Source organism: Hevea brasiliensis, chromosome 3, assembly GCF_030052815.1.
Source record: "Hevea brasiliensis isolate MT/VB/25A 57/8 chromosome 3, ASM3005281v1, whole genome shotgun sequence".
In the NCBI taxonomy this organism is placed as follows: domain Eukaryota; kingdom Viridiplantae; phylum Streptophyta; class Magnoliopsida; order Malpighiales; family Euphorbiaceae; genus Hevea; species Hevea brasiliensis.
In genome coordinates, this window is record NC_079495.1 from 112029897 (window position 1) to 112044540 (window position 14644).

Sequence of the window (14644 nt, forward strand, 5' to 3'; positions counted from 1 at the left end):
GGACTTGAATCTATCCAACCAGTTTTGGCAAAAATGCTATAACTTGATCCAAAAAACTGAAAATGCAGTGAAACCAAAGCCAAAATCTCTATAAGACCTAAAACTACAATTTTGGTATTTTGACCAAAACCCAGAACCTAATGGAACTAGGTCAATTAGTTAGGACAAGTCAGCATGCCTAAACCTGAAATTGAACCAAATAACCACTCGACCCCAGAACAGTATTTATACCATATCTCAAACTAGGAAACCCTAAATGGGATGAGCTAAACTGTTCTGGAAACCTAAGAGACAGCGCTGCAACTTTGATTTAGAAACTTTTCTCAACTTTTGAGTGTAAGAACCCTCAAATGGGAGACAAAACCACTGACCTGAACTTAGAATCTTGAAGGGGCAGGATACATGAGTCTAGACCAATTAATTGACTATAACTTATTCTATATAACTTGAAAAATTATAAATCTTAAATCTAAGTGATCCTAAGACATAGGATAACAACTTCTATGAAGAACATTAGGCTTAAAAGTGGCTATAACATATCCAAATAATTAGATAAAATTTGCCTCTAGAATCTGCCTAGTTCTGGAATTGGAATGAGTTGATGAACCAGTTTTGGTTATTTGACCATAACTTGAGTTCTAAAACTCTAAATGATATAAATAAAAAAGAAAAACAAAGACAAGACATAGAAGAACAACTTCCATGAAGGGAGTGTGGCTATACAGTGGCCACTTCTTAATCAATTTGCTAGATGAATTTAAGACATCAAATCTGGACCTTGAGAAAGGTTCATAAAATGACTTGGTATATGATATAAAATGAACTAAAATAATTTGCTAAATATAAAAATAACATGAATATGCATATGGGACTTATGTTTCCCATTACAAGTGATATGAAAATGATATAAAATACAATTAGTACATAATATGAAATAATGAAACTATAAGTATTTAAAAATACTATTTTGCCCAAGGTATACCTAGACTTATTTATATAGCATGGATCAATTGGTATATCAATTAGGGACTATAGATTGCAGTACTACCCACAGAAATGATCATTGATAGACAATATATGTCCGATATGATTGTTTTATAGGCTTTATGCCTGCCCGTTGGCCATTATGCCTGATTTTATTTCTAGCTTCATACTTGCCCGTTGGCCTTGTACCTGATATGATTGATGTATACTTGATAGATATATGAATGTCTAACTTGTATACTCCCGTATATCCAGTCTATATAGTCTGTCATAGGTTACTTGGATACAAATATGAGTAATAAGACTGAACATGGAATAAATGAACATAAAATATCATGATTAACTTAATCGTTTCCAAAGTTCCATAAACATGTAAAAGATTCGAAATTCATGAAATTATATATGGAATAATTATTTTAATTGTTTAGTTATTTTATTTTTACTTTAATTTATGCACCACTAAGCATTATGCTTAGCGCATTGGTTTTTCCATAGCGCAAGTACTGAAGACCAACAGCAGCAACAGCAATAGGGACAAACAGAGATTTCCACCAGCTCTGCAGTAGTGTGAGGGTGTCACCTCAGTTACTTATTTTTGGTAGGGCCCATGTACATTTAGCTTTAATATTTTGTTTATTGTCCATAAGTAAATGATGTAAATCATTTTGTGATTGTAAATAAATTTGAAAATTTTATATATGAATTCTATTAATGAAATGAAATGTGTTTCGCATGAATTGATCATATTACGTGTGATATGAATTGATAATGAGATATGATTTGAAAAATATTGATATGAATTTTTAACAGGTAAATAATGAAATCCACTAAACGCTAATAAAAATAGAGGGGACTCTACTCGGGTCTCCACAAAAATAAATTATGATAATAAAAAAAAGGGATAATACTAGTAAATGAAATTTAAATTAATAATGTACGCGACAAGACAAGATAGGGTGTTCCGGCAATGAATGTAACATACCTTACTCGGCTACACTGTAAACAGGTGAGGGGTGTCACATTTATAATTCTTTATGTGTAAACCATTCAAGAAGGCAGATTACCATTTAAGGGGAATACACCTATTTGGTATCCTATTCTCTATCAACTATTTGGGTACTCTAATGATAGAATTAGCTCTTATGGTCTCCAAACAATTTATAGCTTAGGGTTTTAACTTTCATTTGAATTAAAAATTAACCAACTTTAAGGTCTAGAACTCAAGTTATGCTCATTTTTCTACATACTGTCCAGTTTCTACCTAACCAATTCTGGTTACAAATATAATTCATAATTCCTGTTCATAAGCTAATTTAACCATTCTAAAGATATATTCAATTAAATTAGTCCTCATAAAATATCTTTCTACATATTTTAAGTTTTCAACGATTCAAGCATCACTTAAATTTGAGACCTATATTATAAGTTATAGCTAAATTACCAATTACTGTTCACAAATGCAATGTCCTGAGAATTCCATATTTCCAGATTTTCAATTCAGGTTTGTACTCAACATTCAGGTACTTTACACCCAGAATTTATATAGGATCTCTAAAGCAAAATTTAAGGCCTATGTCTTAAGTTTCCAAGTTATCTTTTAGCATCTCAATTGGAGATATACATACGGAGATATGTCCTGTTTACTACACGGAGGTCACAGGGCTGAATTGCTGAATTCTAGGAAATTCCAGATTTGCAATGTCAACTTGCACTAAAATTTTAATCACTTTACCCTAAAAATTAGGTCATAGTTAAAACATAAAAATTATAGGTTTATGTTTTAAGAAATTTTTAGTGCTAATTTCATCTCAATTGGAGCTCTATAACTCAACTTATAGCCAAATTAGTATAGACTACTCACTGGATTCACTAATCCCAGTAGTCACCATACAATGATGCATAAAGTAATAATTTTGCTAATAAGTTTAGACAAGTACTTACCTCAACTTAGTTTCAACAAATTACTCCAAATTGCAACCACTTTTCATCAAAAATCCTTGAGCCAATTCAATGTATGGCTTTGGTTCCTCACCAAAAATTCTGCCACTTGAAATCAGCTTACCAACTCTTAATTCGTCTCTTTCACTTTGATTTCATGCATTGATCATCAATTTCTTCATTTCCATCACAAAACATCATCTTAGATTGTTGAGTTAGGGTTTGTATATGAGCTTGGATGAGAGAAAATGGAGAAGAAGAGAGAGAGAGATGGTCGGCTGAACATGATAAGAAGACACATTTTTTTTTTTTATTTTATATGCTCTTAGATATTTTTCTCCTTCTTAACATATGTCTCTTTATCATTGGTCTCATTTAATTGGTGATTAAGGGCCTTTTTGGTTTAACTGCTGAATACAGCTGATAACTGTTAGATGATAGCTGTTATTGTTAGCTGATAGCTGATAGCTAGTAGCTGATAATTGCTGATTTATGTTAAGTATTTGGTAAACTATATTTAGTTGTTGCTGTTGCTATGTGAAATGACTAATAAGGGTATATATTATATAATTTATTTTTATTATTGAAATAAATATAAAATTATAAATTTATTATATTATATTATTTATTTTATTATTAAATTAAATATACAATTATTAAATTACTATATTATATCATTTATTATATTATTAAAATAAATACATAATTATTAATCTATTATATTATATTATTTATTTTATTATTGTTATGAGAAAATAATTGAATTTTTTTAAAAAGTAATTAAATAACTTTAAAAATATAGATAAAATAATAAAGTAATTATTATTGTTGATAAACAAAAAACTTATAATTAATTTTAAGTTTTTAAATATAAATAAATATTTTATATTTTATGTTATTAATAAAAAATATTTTAATAAAGTTGAAATGTGTTAATTAAAATGTTAAAATTATAAATAAAAAATATAAAAGTATTAATAATATTAATTTTTGAGTTAAATAAAAAAGGATAATATGGTCAAAATAAAAAAAAATCAAATCAGCTATTAACTGATTAGAAACAACTCTAAAATTATAGCTGATATAAACTGCAACTGATGGGTACTATATCAGCTATCAACTTTATTTTTTTAAACTTACCAAACACTTTAGTTCACTAGTTTAAGTGTCTATCACCTATCAATTGTACCTAACAGGTGAATCAAATACCCCTATAATTAGTTTAATTAACCACACTTAATGACCTTAATTAAACTCAATTAGATGCTAAGTTATAAAATTTTAATTTTTTCCCCTAAACTTCATTAACTTTGCAACAAAGTCCATAGATGCTAGGGGTGAGCAAATTTTGGTTCGAACTAAAAAATCAAACCGAATCAAATCAATTCGGTTCAATTGATTTGATTTTAAAATTCAATCAGTTCTGTTCGATTTTATATTATAAAAATTTTGGTTCTGTTCGGTTTTGAAGAGAAAAAAATTGATTAAACCGAACCGAGCCGAATTGTAATTTTATATATTCAAATCGAATCAAATCGATTTTTCAATTGATTTATTTTTATGGGGAATTTATGAATTATATTTAATTATATATATATAAATTGTTTAATTTCATTAATTAATGGTTATTAGGTTCAAACTAAAGTCAAAATCATATCAAATAACTTAAAAATCAAGTCTAAATTAAAAAATTAATAAAAAATAAAATCGATCGATTTGAATCGAACCGAAATAAAACGATTCGGTTAAATTCGATTTTTCATCCATTTCGATTTGATTCGATTTTATTATATAATTCAGTTTTCATAATTTAATTTGGTTAGGTTCGATTTAAACTGAATGCTCATCCCTAATAGATGTCTTTTACAAACTTTTACTTTAACTCCTCATTTAATCTAATTTAATTATTATATTCAATATTTAAATTTCTTACTAAAATATATTGAATACGATTTATAAATTTAGGGTGTTACAAAAAATGCATAGGTCCAAGGTATTTTATTCTATCTTAGCCTTCGGGTCGGCCACTGAAGGTTTAATCGGTGGACTCCTGCGCATGCCACACCATCCCTCACCGCAAATAACCACCAACTAGCAGGAGCCGACAGGGAGTCGAAAGATAGATCTGTTCATTCTCCTCCCCTGCACAAAAAATAAACCCAACAAATATGCACGTTGAAACGAAGACAGGGGAAGTGCCGATCTCTATTTAGCTTAAAGAAATAAAACGGTAATAACTTTCCTTATCCTGAAGGGCAGAGAAAGTACCTCCAATAAAATTAAGAAAAAGAAGCAGCTATTAAAATTTTAAGGGAAATTTTCTCTCAAAATAAGAGAGAGAGAGAGACAAAAGTCTAAAGTCAATAATTTAAAACTCTGGTAGGTACTATAGTACATTTTTAATGAAAAACTAATAAAATATTTGCGTTGTTGTCAACATAAAATAAACGTTTGTAATTTATTTTTTTGGAAAAAAAAAAGGAAATGGACATTAAATAAAAAATATAAATTCATATATAAAAAAACAAGATCTGAATGATTTCCAAATTGATTTTATATATGACATTGAATCTGAGCAATAAAAAAAAATCTAAAAAGCAATTATTGTAATCGTGAACACAATTAATCTTCCAATTTCTTGATATATAATAATTAATTTATTGACTCTAATAAAAAAATAACTAATTTATTAGCTAGCACGTTAAAATTGTGAGTGAGTAGTTTATTAATTTTGGTGCATATCGGGTGTCGGGTAGAAGAGGAACAGATATGATCATACGGAATAATTGATTACCGGGGCAGTGATTGCGTGAACCTGATCCTTGTGGTAAGGCATATATATATATATGGGCCCCACCGTTCTTGATTAGGTGATCAAAACCTTTGCTGATGACGTGTCTAACTCCAACCTCGTGACTCCCGTGACAGTATTTTCTCTTTTTTTTTTTATGATCGTATGTTCTTAAGATTATTCAGACAAACAATGTGGTTTCAATATACATAAATACCATATTTTTGTAACAATTTCTTTTTAATTGTAGATAAAAAATTAAAATTAAATCAAATATGGTAATTTCATTTCTTGATTTGGTTATTTAGTTTAAAAAATTTGATATTATTATTATTTTTAGAAATTTATTTTGATTAATTTTTCCTACCTTGTAAATTGAACTAGTCACATTGGTGCAAATTTATCACATAATTTATAATGCCACGTGACTTTTCTTTTCTAAATAATCTTAATAATAAAGTTTAATTATTTTGTTAAGGATATATTTAATATAAATTTAATTTAATATAAAAATGAATTTAACAAAATTTAAATTATATATTTATGATATTTTATCTATATTATCTTTATTTTTTTAAATTGAGTTTATAATTATTATATTATTATTATTATTATTTTTAGATAGGATCAATCAATTTAATGGTTAAAAATAAGAGGAAAAAAAAAACATAGAAATGCCTAAAAAAAGGGCAGCCACTTTTGCCGTAACGCTTAAAAAAACAATGGATTGAACAGCTGGTTTTTTCTACACGTGCCGCACAGGGCAACCCCCAAATTTTATCACGTGTCTTTTGATTGTTGCCCTAAGGGGAATTTCGAGTTTCCTTCCCATTGCACGACAATTGCGTTACCACCAAACTACACAAATAAAAATATCTTATTCATACAACCAGCTTTTCCTAACAACCCACAGATTTGGTCATTTCACGTGATTCTCTTCTCCTAAATATTTACCATTTTTTCCCGAGAAAAAAAAAATTACCATTTTTATAAAGAGATTATTAAATATTTTATCTGAATTTTACAAATAATAAATATATCATTATATTTATTTTATTCAATTGCATATTGATTTAACCATAATCAGAGTTAAAATTTAAATTAAATTTTCATAAGTTAAATAAACCTCTAAAATATAATAGGGAAAGACCTAGTAAAACAGTAATCTAGGCTAAGTCAAGGCGCGCGGGACCCGCCGAGCGGTGCCCACCCCTAAATCTTTATTTATTAATTTTTTCTTAATCCCATTCCCATGTAACTCGTGCAATTTGATGTACAGTTACAGAGCCCTCTTTATTAAAGTGCCTTCGCTTTCTCCTCTCCTCCCGCCTTCGCATTTACGTTTTTTACTACCTTCATAACGTTCTCGATTTAATCAGAAATAAACAAATCCAGATGTCTAGAGCAACTGTCGAGCTCGATTTCTTTGGCATGGAGAAACGGATCTCTGCTAACTCTCGCTTCCCCAAGTTCCTTCATCGCCAGAGGAGCTTTCGAGGTCTGTTAATTTTTCATCTTGCTTCTTCTTCTTCTTCTTCTTCTTCTTAGTGTTTTGCTTGGATTTTTTGTTCAATCCTTATCGCTTTTCTATTTTCTTCTCATTTTTTTGCAGATATTCAAAGTGCCATTTCAAAAATCAATCCTCAGCTTCTCAAGTCTGTAATTGCCTCTGGCTCTGCCAATCAGCAGTCTCCGGAAAATGGCCATCAGCTCGATTCAAAAAAGTCATTTTCGGTGCCTTCTACTCCTAAAGAAGAACTCAATCCATTTCCTCCTTTACCTGTCTATTCTCCTCTTCAAAGGTGCTTAAATGCTCTAGATTTTTCTCTGGATTTATTATCTTAATTGTGAAGTTCAATTTGTTAACTGTGATTTAAAAAAAAAAAAATGTTTAGGCCTGCTTTAGAGAATCCTCCTCAAACGGCTCCTTTGACGATCTTCTACAACGGAACCGTTGCGGTTTTCGATGTTCCTCGAGATAAGGTTGGTGAAGATAAAAGATAGGTGTATTCAAATGTCTGAAGTGATAATATGGCATGCCTTTTATTTTAACGAAAAAGAAAAAGAAATTAAGAATTGTTGTTTCTGAGATATTATGTCGAATGTATTGTACAGGCGGAGACGATTTTGAAACTTGCCCAAAATGGAATCTCCAAATTTGTTGAATCAACAAATCAAAAACAGCTGCTGGGGACTCTTGACGGAGGTGGGCGGCTGTGGCTGAGCGCCCCTTGATTTTTTCTGCAAATTTTTGGGTTGTTATTTTATTTATTTTTATCGAAAATGCATTATGGATTTGGGTTTATCTTCATGTGCAGATCTGCCAATTGCTAGGAGAAAATCTTTGCAGATGTTTCTGGAGAAACGCAAGGAAAGGTAAAAGTAAAACCGAGTCTCTCTGTTTGAATTTTGGTTCACGAAAATATCAAAATAATGTTCTAGATCCGAATATTAGAAAATAGTTTTTCTTTTTTATTTTTAGTTTTATTTTTTTTTTATACGCAAATTCTGCACAGAAGACCAGGTCTTCATTTAGTTTTTTAAGAGGAAGCTGTTATTGAATAGGATTTGTTTGTTAGCCATTGATTTTGTAGGATATAATTTATTTTAATATAATTTTACTGTATAAAATGTTTTTTTTTTTTAATATAATTAGCTCCCACAGAAAACCATGTAAGTTGTTTATCGAAATTGTTATAAATAAAATTAAATAAAAATGTTTCAATTTTATAAAAATTAGATCTAATGAAATCCCTGAGAAATCGGTTACATCCACTTTTGGGTAATCTTAGTAACTGATTCCTATATTAACTTGAATAATCTTTAGAATTCTTTGAATTTTCTTTTTAGAAATGAAAATTTACTTTTTCTTTTTGATGTAAAAAAATGTTTTTAAGAATTTAAAATTTATTTTTATACTTTGAAATTACATAAAAATTATATAATAAGTTGAGTATTAATTTACATATTTTCTATAGTAATGAAATTATAATAACTAAATAAAATCAATATATTGAGTAAATGACAGGCTAAATAAAACAAATTTTTTTTATTAAACACATTGTTTTTTGAGTCCCTGGAGTAGGTAAGAATTTCCTTCTACCAGAGTTGATTTAAAACGCAAACCAAACTTGTTAGAAGGAATCAAAGTAGGTTACCCTTAGCCCTTGTCATGTAATTCTCCCTCTTCTTTTTTTTTTTTCTTTTTTTCTTTTTTGTTTTTTTTTTTTTTTGGGAGGGGGGGGGGGGGGTTTAATTTACGTTACAACATCTCCTTGATGAAGCAGAAACAGTAAGAAAAAAACACCGAAGGTGTTTTATGAAGAACATCAATGTTGACTGAGATAGATTACCATCCAATTAATACATATAAGCATTGAAAATCTTGCAGTTGCGGAAAGAAGTTATTACCTTTTCAACCATCAACACCTCAATAATAAATTACGCAACACCGTTCATATTAGGCCATATGAAATGACGTTTTCATATTCCAATTAATGTGTATCTTGAGTTTGCCTCTTCAAATAAGCATTCTCAAATATGATAAATAACCATTAACACGCGGTTTTGATTTGTCTTTGCAGGTTGACTTCGGTATCCCCGTATGCTTGCAAATCTGTTTGTCGTTTATAGAGCAGAGCAGAAGTGAGAATGCCCTGAAGGAGTTGTTTAAGGATAGGGACCTTAGAATACTGTTTCCTCCTTTATGGCGTAGAGTTGGGGTTGCTTTTTAAATGTGCTTTCCTCCTTTCATGGATAGCTAAAGAAAAACAAGTCATAGTTTAGATAATGGGATTGGCATAGTAGGGTCCGTTGTTTGAGTGGCCGAGAGTCACGTTTTAGTAATGGGTATTCAAAGGTGCTACTTCGCTGCAGTTTCCTCCATTGTTTTATCTGCAGCATTTATATCATGTTTATGCTAACCTATTCTTCCAAACCCTTTATTTTTATATATTTTTGTTATTTATTAGTTCATTTATTTAATTATTTATGCATTTCTTCAAGTCATTCAAATGCACTTGTTTTATTGTTTACTTTGGGTAGTTTGAACCTGTCTTTTATGCATCCTCTGAACTTTGAAATTCATTCAAAGATGGTTACGAGGGTCAATTAATGGTATCTTGGAATGGTTATTTAATTAAATTTTAAGAAAAAAGTAGAGCAATATGTAAACAGGCATGCTGGTGGGTTTGCTTGGCATATTAACAGTATTTATCATGAAGTATATTATTTTTTTTTTCATCAAATGTAATTCATATTAGGTTTAAAATCTCATTTTCTGCAAAGACATCATAGTATTCATTTTCTTTATTCATTTTTATTTGTTATTTAAAGTTTATAAAGGTTAACCTTTATCTCCTTTAATTAAAAGAGAATAAAGTAATAAAATAAATTTTAAAAAATTATAAAAATAATTATTATATTTAACTGAGATAAAAAGGTAAAATTAAAAAAAAAATTAACTCCTAAATTTTTAAAAATGACGGAGAGGGTATCTAAAGTAGGTCCAAAAACTGAAGTCTAACCCTAGCATCCAGGAAACACATTAGATATCATCTAATAACATCCAGGTACTCCATTAGGCTTAGGCAGGTGCAATCATCGGACTTGGACAGTCGAGCACCATCAGCATAAGGAAAACCGACTTTTCTCAAAGAAAAATGCTGCAAACATAGGGCCCCTTTCCATGGAAGTGCAGGGTCAAACTTAAGAATTAAGATCTGTTACTCTTGCTACAGAAAATCCCAAATCATCCAGTCCAGATCTTAACCTTTCGTACTATGCAGAGGCACCCAAAGCTAAACTTGGTTCTGTTTAGCTGTTTGTAGGCTTGTACAACTAAAATTGGAGGAACTGGGGAAATATGATTTTCTTTCTACTTGCATCTAATTGTCAAGCTGTTCTAGTTTGAACTCGATAATAAAAGTTAATTGGAAGCTAAATTCAATGCTCATGTATAAGCAAATAAAAGAAAAAATGCATGACTCATGCCCAGTCCCAAATTGTAATGGCGGCGACGCCGCTACACAAGGCGATGGAATATGAGTCCTTCCCTTCTCGCGGAGGAGCTCCACCAACTAGGAGGAGGACCTCGACGCGTAAGGAAATTTCTATCTGACGTTTACTTTTGGATAATACAAACATTGATTTTGTTGTTTGGCCCAACTCTAGCAAAGAATTTATTCTTCAAAGAAATCCCCCGTGGCCCTGTCAGATCGTTTACACAAATAAGTGAAAGGATGAAAAACAGAGAAATTAACAAGAACGAGATGAGGGGAATGAACTGAGCATCAGTTTTAAAAAGCTCGATTATTGAAGCCTCATGTATTCATTCATGATCGGCATCTTCTAATACCAATTTGTTCATCACCTGCTCAGTTATCTTTCAAAACAAACAAAAACAATAGACTTGTTCTATTCCAGGTTTGCTATATCAACCTCCCCTCCGCCAACATTTCGCACTGCGCACTTGAGGTTGAAGCATCGTTTAGCTACCATTAGATAGCCTTATCACAGACGACCCAGAAAACACTGATCGCCTGGTGGCTTACGACTTAAAAAGCGGCGCCATTTCTCGTTGAGACCACCAGTACCCGCCGCTTTCTGGTTTACGAAAGCGGGCCTGACTTCTGGACAATAAAAGTCAGGGCCAACTCCATCCCAGCCCACGCAATTCTTCCTAGGCTATTTGGGTTTAGAGACATCACTAGGTCCAATCCATTACGTTTAAAATATTAAATATACCTTAGGCATGGTTTACAAAACAAGCCCACTTTGCCAAACCATTGGTGAATGCTAGTTTGCATTTGTCGTGAATACCATAATCGACGTTAGTATTTTCCATAGTCTGCATTTGTCTGCATTTGTCTGCTGGAGAATTTTGCAGTTAATTCAAACGAATTAGGGGCTAATTAGGCATCCAAATAACCCCATCAAGAAAGAAAGCAATGACGTGTGGTATATGTGGTTCCATGATATTTAGACAATGGAGTAGTGTACTTCATTGGGTTGTTGACCAACATACCTGCAACAGAAATGAGCCATCGCATCATAGAATCCATGTGTCGTGGAACTGCTGCCCACACAGACACACACACACACACACATATATATATATATATATATATATATATGCATTACAGAACATTGCTTAAAGTTAGAGTGGAGCCATTTTCATTTTTCAAGATTGACGTTCCCTTTTCATTATATTTTATTTCTTTTTCCTTTTTTTATTTTATGATAAATCCAACGTCGACGTGACTCAACCATGACAAAAACCCAACCCTTCCTTACTAATACAAACCCTAATTTACAATTATATTCCCACGAACCTTTTTTTTTAGAGAAAAAAAAATTGACGTGATTTATTTATTTTCAAGTAGAATCCTATTTAGGTATCGATTAATTAATATTTTATAATTGAGTTTATTAATCATAATTACAAAAACCAATTTAACAAATCTATTAACCACTTTGAAAATTTTAACTACAAAAGCTAAAAATCTAATTATCGATTTTGATCTCAAAAGCTAAATTGAATTGAAATTGAAATTCCATCCAGGCTTGATGGGTGAGCTGATGAGGACTTACAACAACCAAAGCAGCAACTGGAGAGATGGAGACATGACAACGGTGTAACCAAGGGTGAGAGTTAACACAACAACGCATGGAGTGCGAACAGAGCATTGCAAATCCATTGCAAACCAGTAAGGAATTAGTGAAGACGATATATATAATCAATGCAAAAGAAGACTAATTTAAATATGTGTAAGACAGAAATACTACTATTGCATTTGCTTCTCTCTTTTTTTTTTTAATTATTAAAAATACCTCTTAATCTTTTTTTTTAAAGCTTCATTCGTCTATTCGAGTGTGAATTTATACACATTGCATGCTTACTTAAGAATTTATGTTTGATAGTACTAAAAATATATAAAAACTCATATACATGATGGCTTGCAATATAACAATACAGTATTGTTACACTCTTTATATGAATTTCAGAGAACAAAATATGTATTTTACCTATTATTTTCAATCATGTAATACCACTAATTATATGGTGAAGTCATGATTTCATGTACATAATTTATATAGAATAATAAATCAATTAAAAATGGAAAAATATTAAAAATTGGTAAGTAATTTTTTTATTTATTATTAACAATTATTATTAATGAGGTCCATTTATATACACTTAATTATATTTTATTAACTTATCATTTCATATATAAAACATCATATATGAAATAGCTTTTGTTATTTTATAATTTTTCTATTATTGAGACTCTTTAATATCACGATTTTAAAAAATAAAAAAAAGCTTGATTTGATATAAACTTGATTTTAAATTAAAATAATTTTAATAATTATTTAATTAAATATTTATATTATCATGATTATTAAATTTATTTTTATACAAATTTGAGTTTATAATAAATATAGTGAAGGATAAATAATAATTAAATTACATTTGATAGGGGTATTAGACGACATAATTAATGTTAAAGCTTAGGAAAAGAAAATAGTAATGATGGTGGCAATAGAAAATTGGAGAGAAAGAGAGAGAGGAAAAAATGTTGATTAATGTAGGAGTTATGGGACCCACAATGAGAGCCCCCCATGAACTCCGGCTTTGCACGCGTAGTCAGGCTGCTGTGGCCCACAAAAGAAACAGGCCCACGCACGTCCATGCAAAATAAATTTATTTATACATTTTTTTTTTCAAAAAAGAAACTCAAGGAAATTCGAGGGTACATGTTTTGTTATGGTGAACCTTCCATCAGGCTTTATAATCTTGGGCATCGTGCGCATGGCATAGGGTTTTGGACTTTGCTTACTTTCATTCACCATCATCATTATTTCTGAAATTTTTGTTTTTCTAATCGACATACTAATGCTATAAAAAAAATAAAAAAAAAACAACAATTAAAAATAAATTTAATATATATAATTAAATATTCTACAATAATAAAACAATTTTTAATATCATTTCTTTTTTTTTTATAAATTTACATTCAAGGCCCCTTGGCACCATTTAAATCTTAATGCTTAATGGGGTTAGAACATTTCTAATTAATTTTTGAAAAGAAATATATATAAAAATGCAAGTTCATTCTTTTTAGGATCATAAATTGTTTGTTTATATATGAGAAACCACATCATTTTGGTATTATATGGACCGTTAACTATATAATGAATAGTTCATCATTATTTACTCTACTCTTTTTTTTTTTATTATTTTGCTAGTTAGAGATTCTATATATATATATATATATATATATATATATATGGAGTTATAAATGTATAATTATACATTTACATTGGGTTTTGTAAGTGAATGACACATTATCATTATTATTTTAGGATCATTTGGCTTTAATATATAGCGTATCTTTGCAATATTTTTTAAAAACTATGTTAATTGATTTCTTTTGACATTATATATGAGAGATTTGGAATAAATGCCCTCTACATTCTTTAAGGAAACTGCCCACAAATTAATTAAGAACAGCATATATACGGAGCAAAATAATTATAATAATAATTTGTTGCAGTCGTGGGTAATGATTATAAGTAGGCTTTTGCTTTTTGTTCACTGCTAAAAGAAATTGTATCACATATTTGTGCTTAAAATTATCACTCAAATAAGTAATGATGTTGTTATATCTTTGCCAGTCATTACTTAATTTAGATTATATATTGGGTGATATTAATTATCATATCATCCTTCTAATTAATGTGGAAGCAACCATATTCATTAAAACCCATCATATACATATATACATATTTTATGAGTATGAGGAAAGGAAAGAGATTGAGCTTTTGAGTTTTGATTGCCTTCCAAGCTCACCTGTCCTGCTTTGATTTGATATTCAACCTCAGAAATTTATTTATCAATTTTTGCTCATTTACCGCTTAATCGCAATA

General features: G+C 30.0%; 1 protein-coding gene and 1 non-coding gene across 2 annotated transcripts; one reads left to right on the plus strand and one right to left on the minus strand.

Moving 5' to 3' along the window:
• The first annotated feature begins 6984 nt into the window (after positions 1-6984).
• On the plus strand, positions 6985-9692 carry LOC110659438 (protein TIFY 9). Its single transcript, XM_021817371.2, has 6 exons — positions 6985-7211; positions 7326-7515; positions 7609-7696; positions 7829-7919; positions 8032-8089; positions 9298-9692. The coding sequence occupies exons 1-6, from the start codon at positions 7109-7111 to the stop codon at positions 9344-9346; spliced, it is 579 nt and encodes a 192-aa protein (XP_021673063.2). The 5' UTR covers positions 6985-7108; the 3' UTR covers positions 9347-9692.
• Positions 9693-10998: 1306 nt separating this feature from the next.
• LOC131178919 (small nucleolar RNA SNORD36) lies at positions 10999-11090 on the minus strand. Its single transcript, XR_009147926.1, has one exon. It is a non-coding gene; the product is annotated as a small nucleolar RNA SNORD36 (small nucleolar RNA).
• Between the last annotated feature and the right edge of the window lie 3554 nt (positions 11091-14644).

Excerpts from the sequence above, each read along its gene's own strand:
- LOC110659438 (XM_021817371.2), top strand. The coding sequence starts at position 7,109 with ATGTCTAGAGCAACTGTCGAGCTCGATTTCTTTGGCATGGAGAAACGG. Across the intron at positions 7,516-7,608 it reads GTCTATTCTCCTCTTCAAAG|GCCTGCTTTAGAGAATCCTC; the intron begins GTGCTTAAATGC and ends AAAAATGTTTAG. Across the intron at positions 7,697-7,828 it reads TCGATGTTCCTCGAGATAAG|GCGGAGACGATTTTGAAACT; the intron begins GTTGGTGAAGAT and ends TGTATTGTACAG.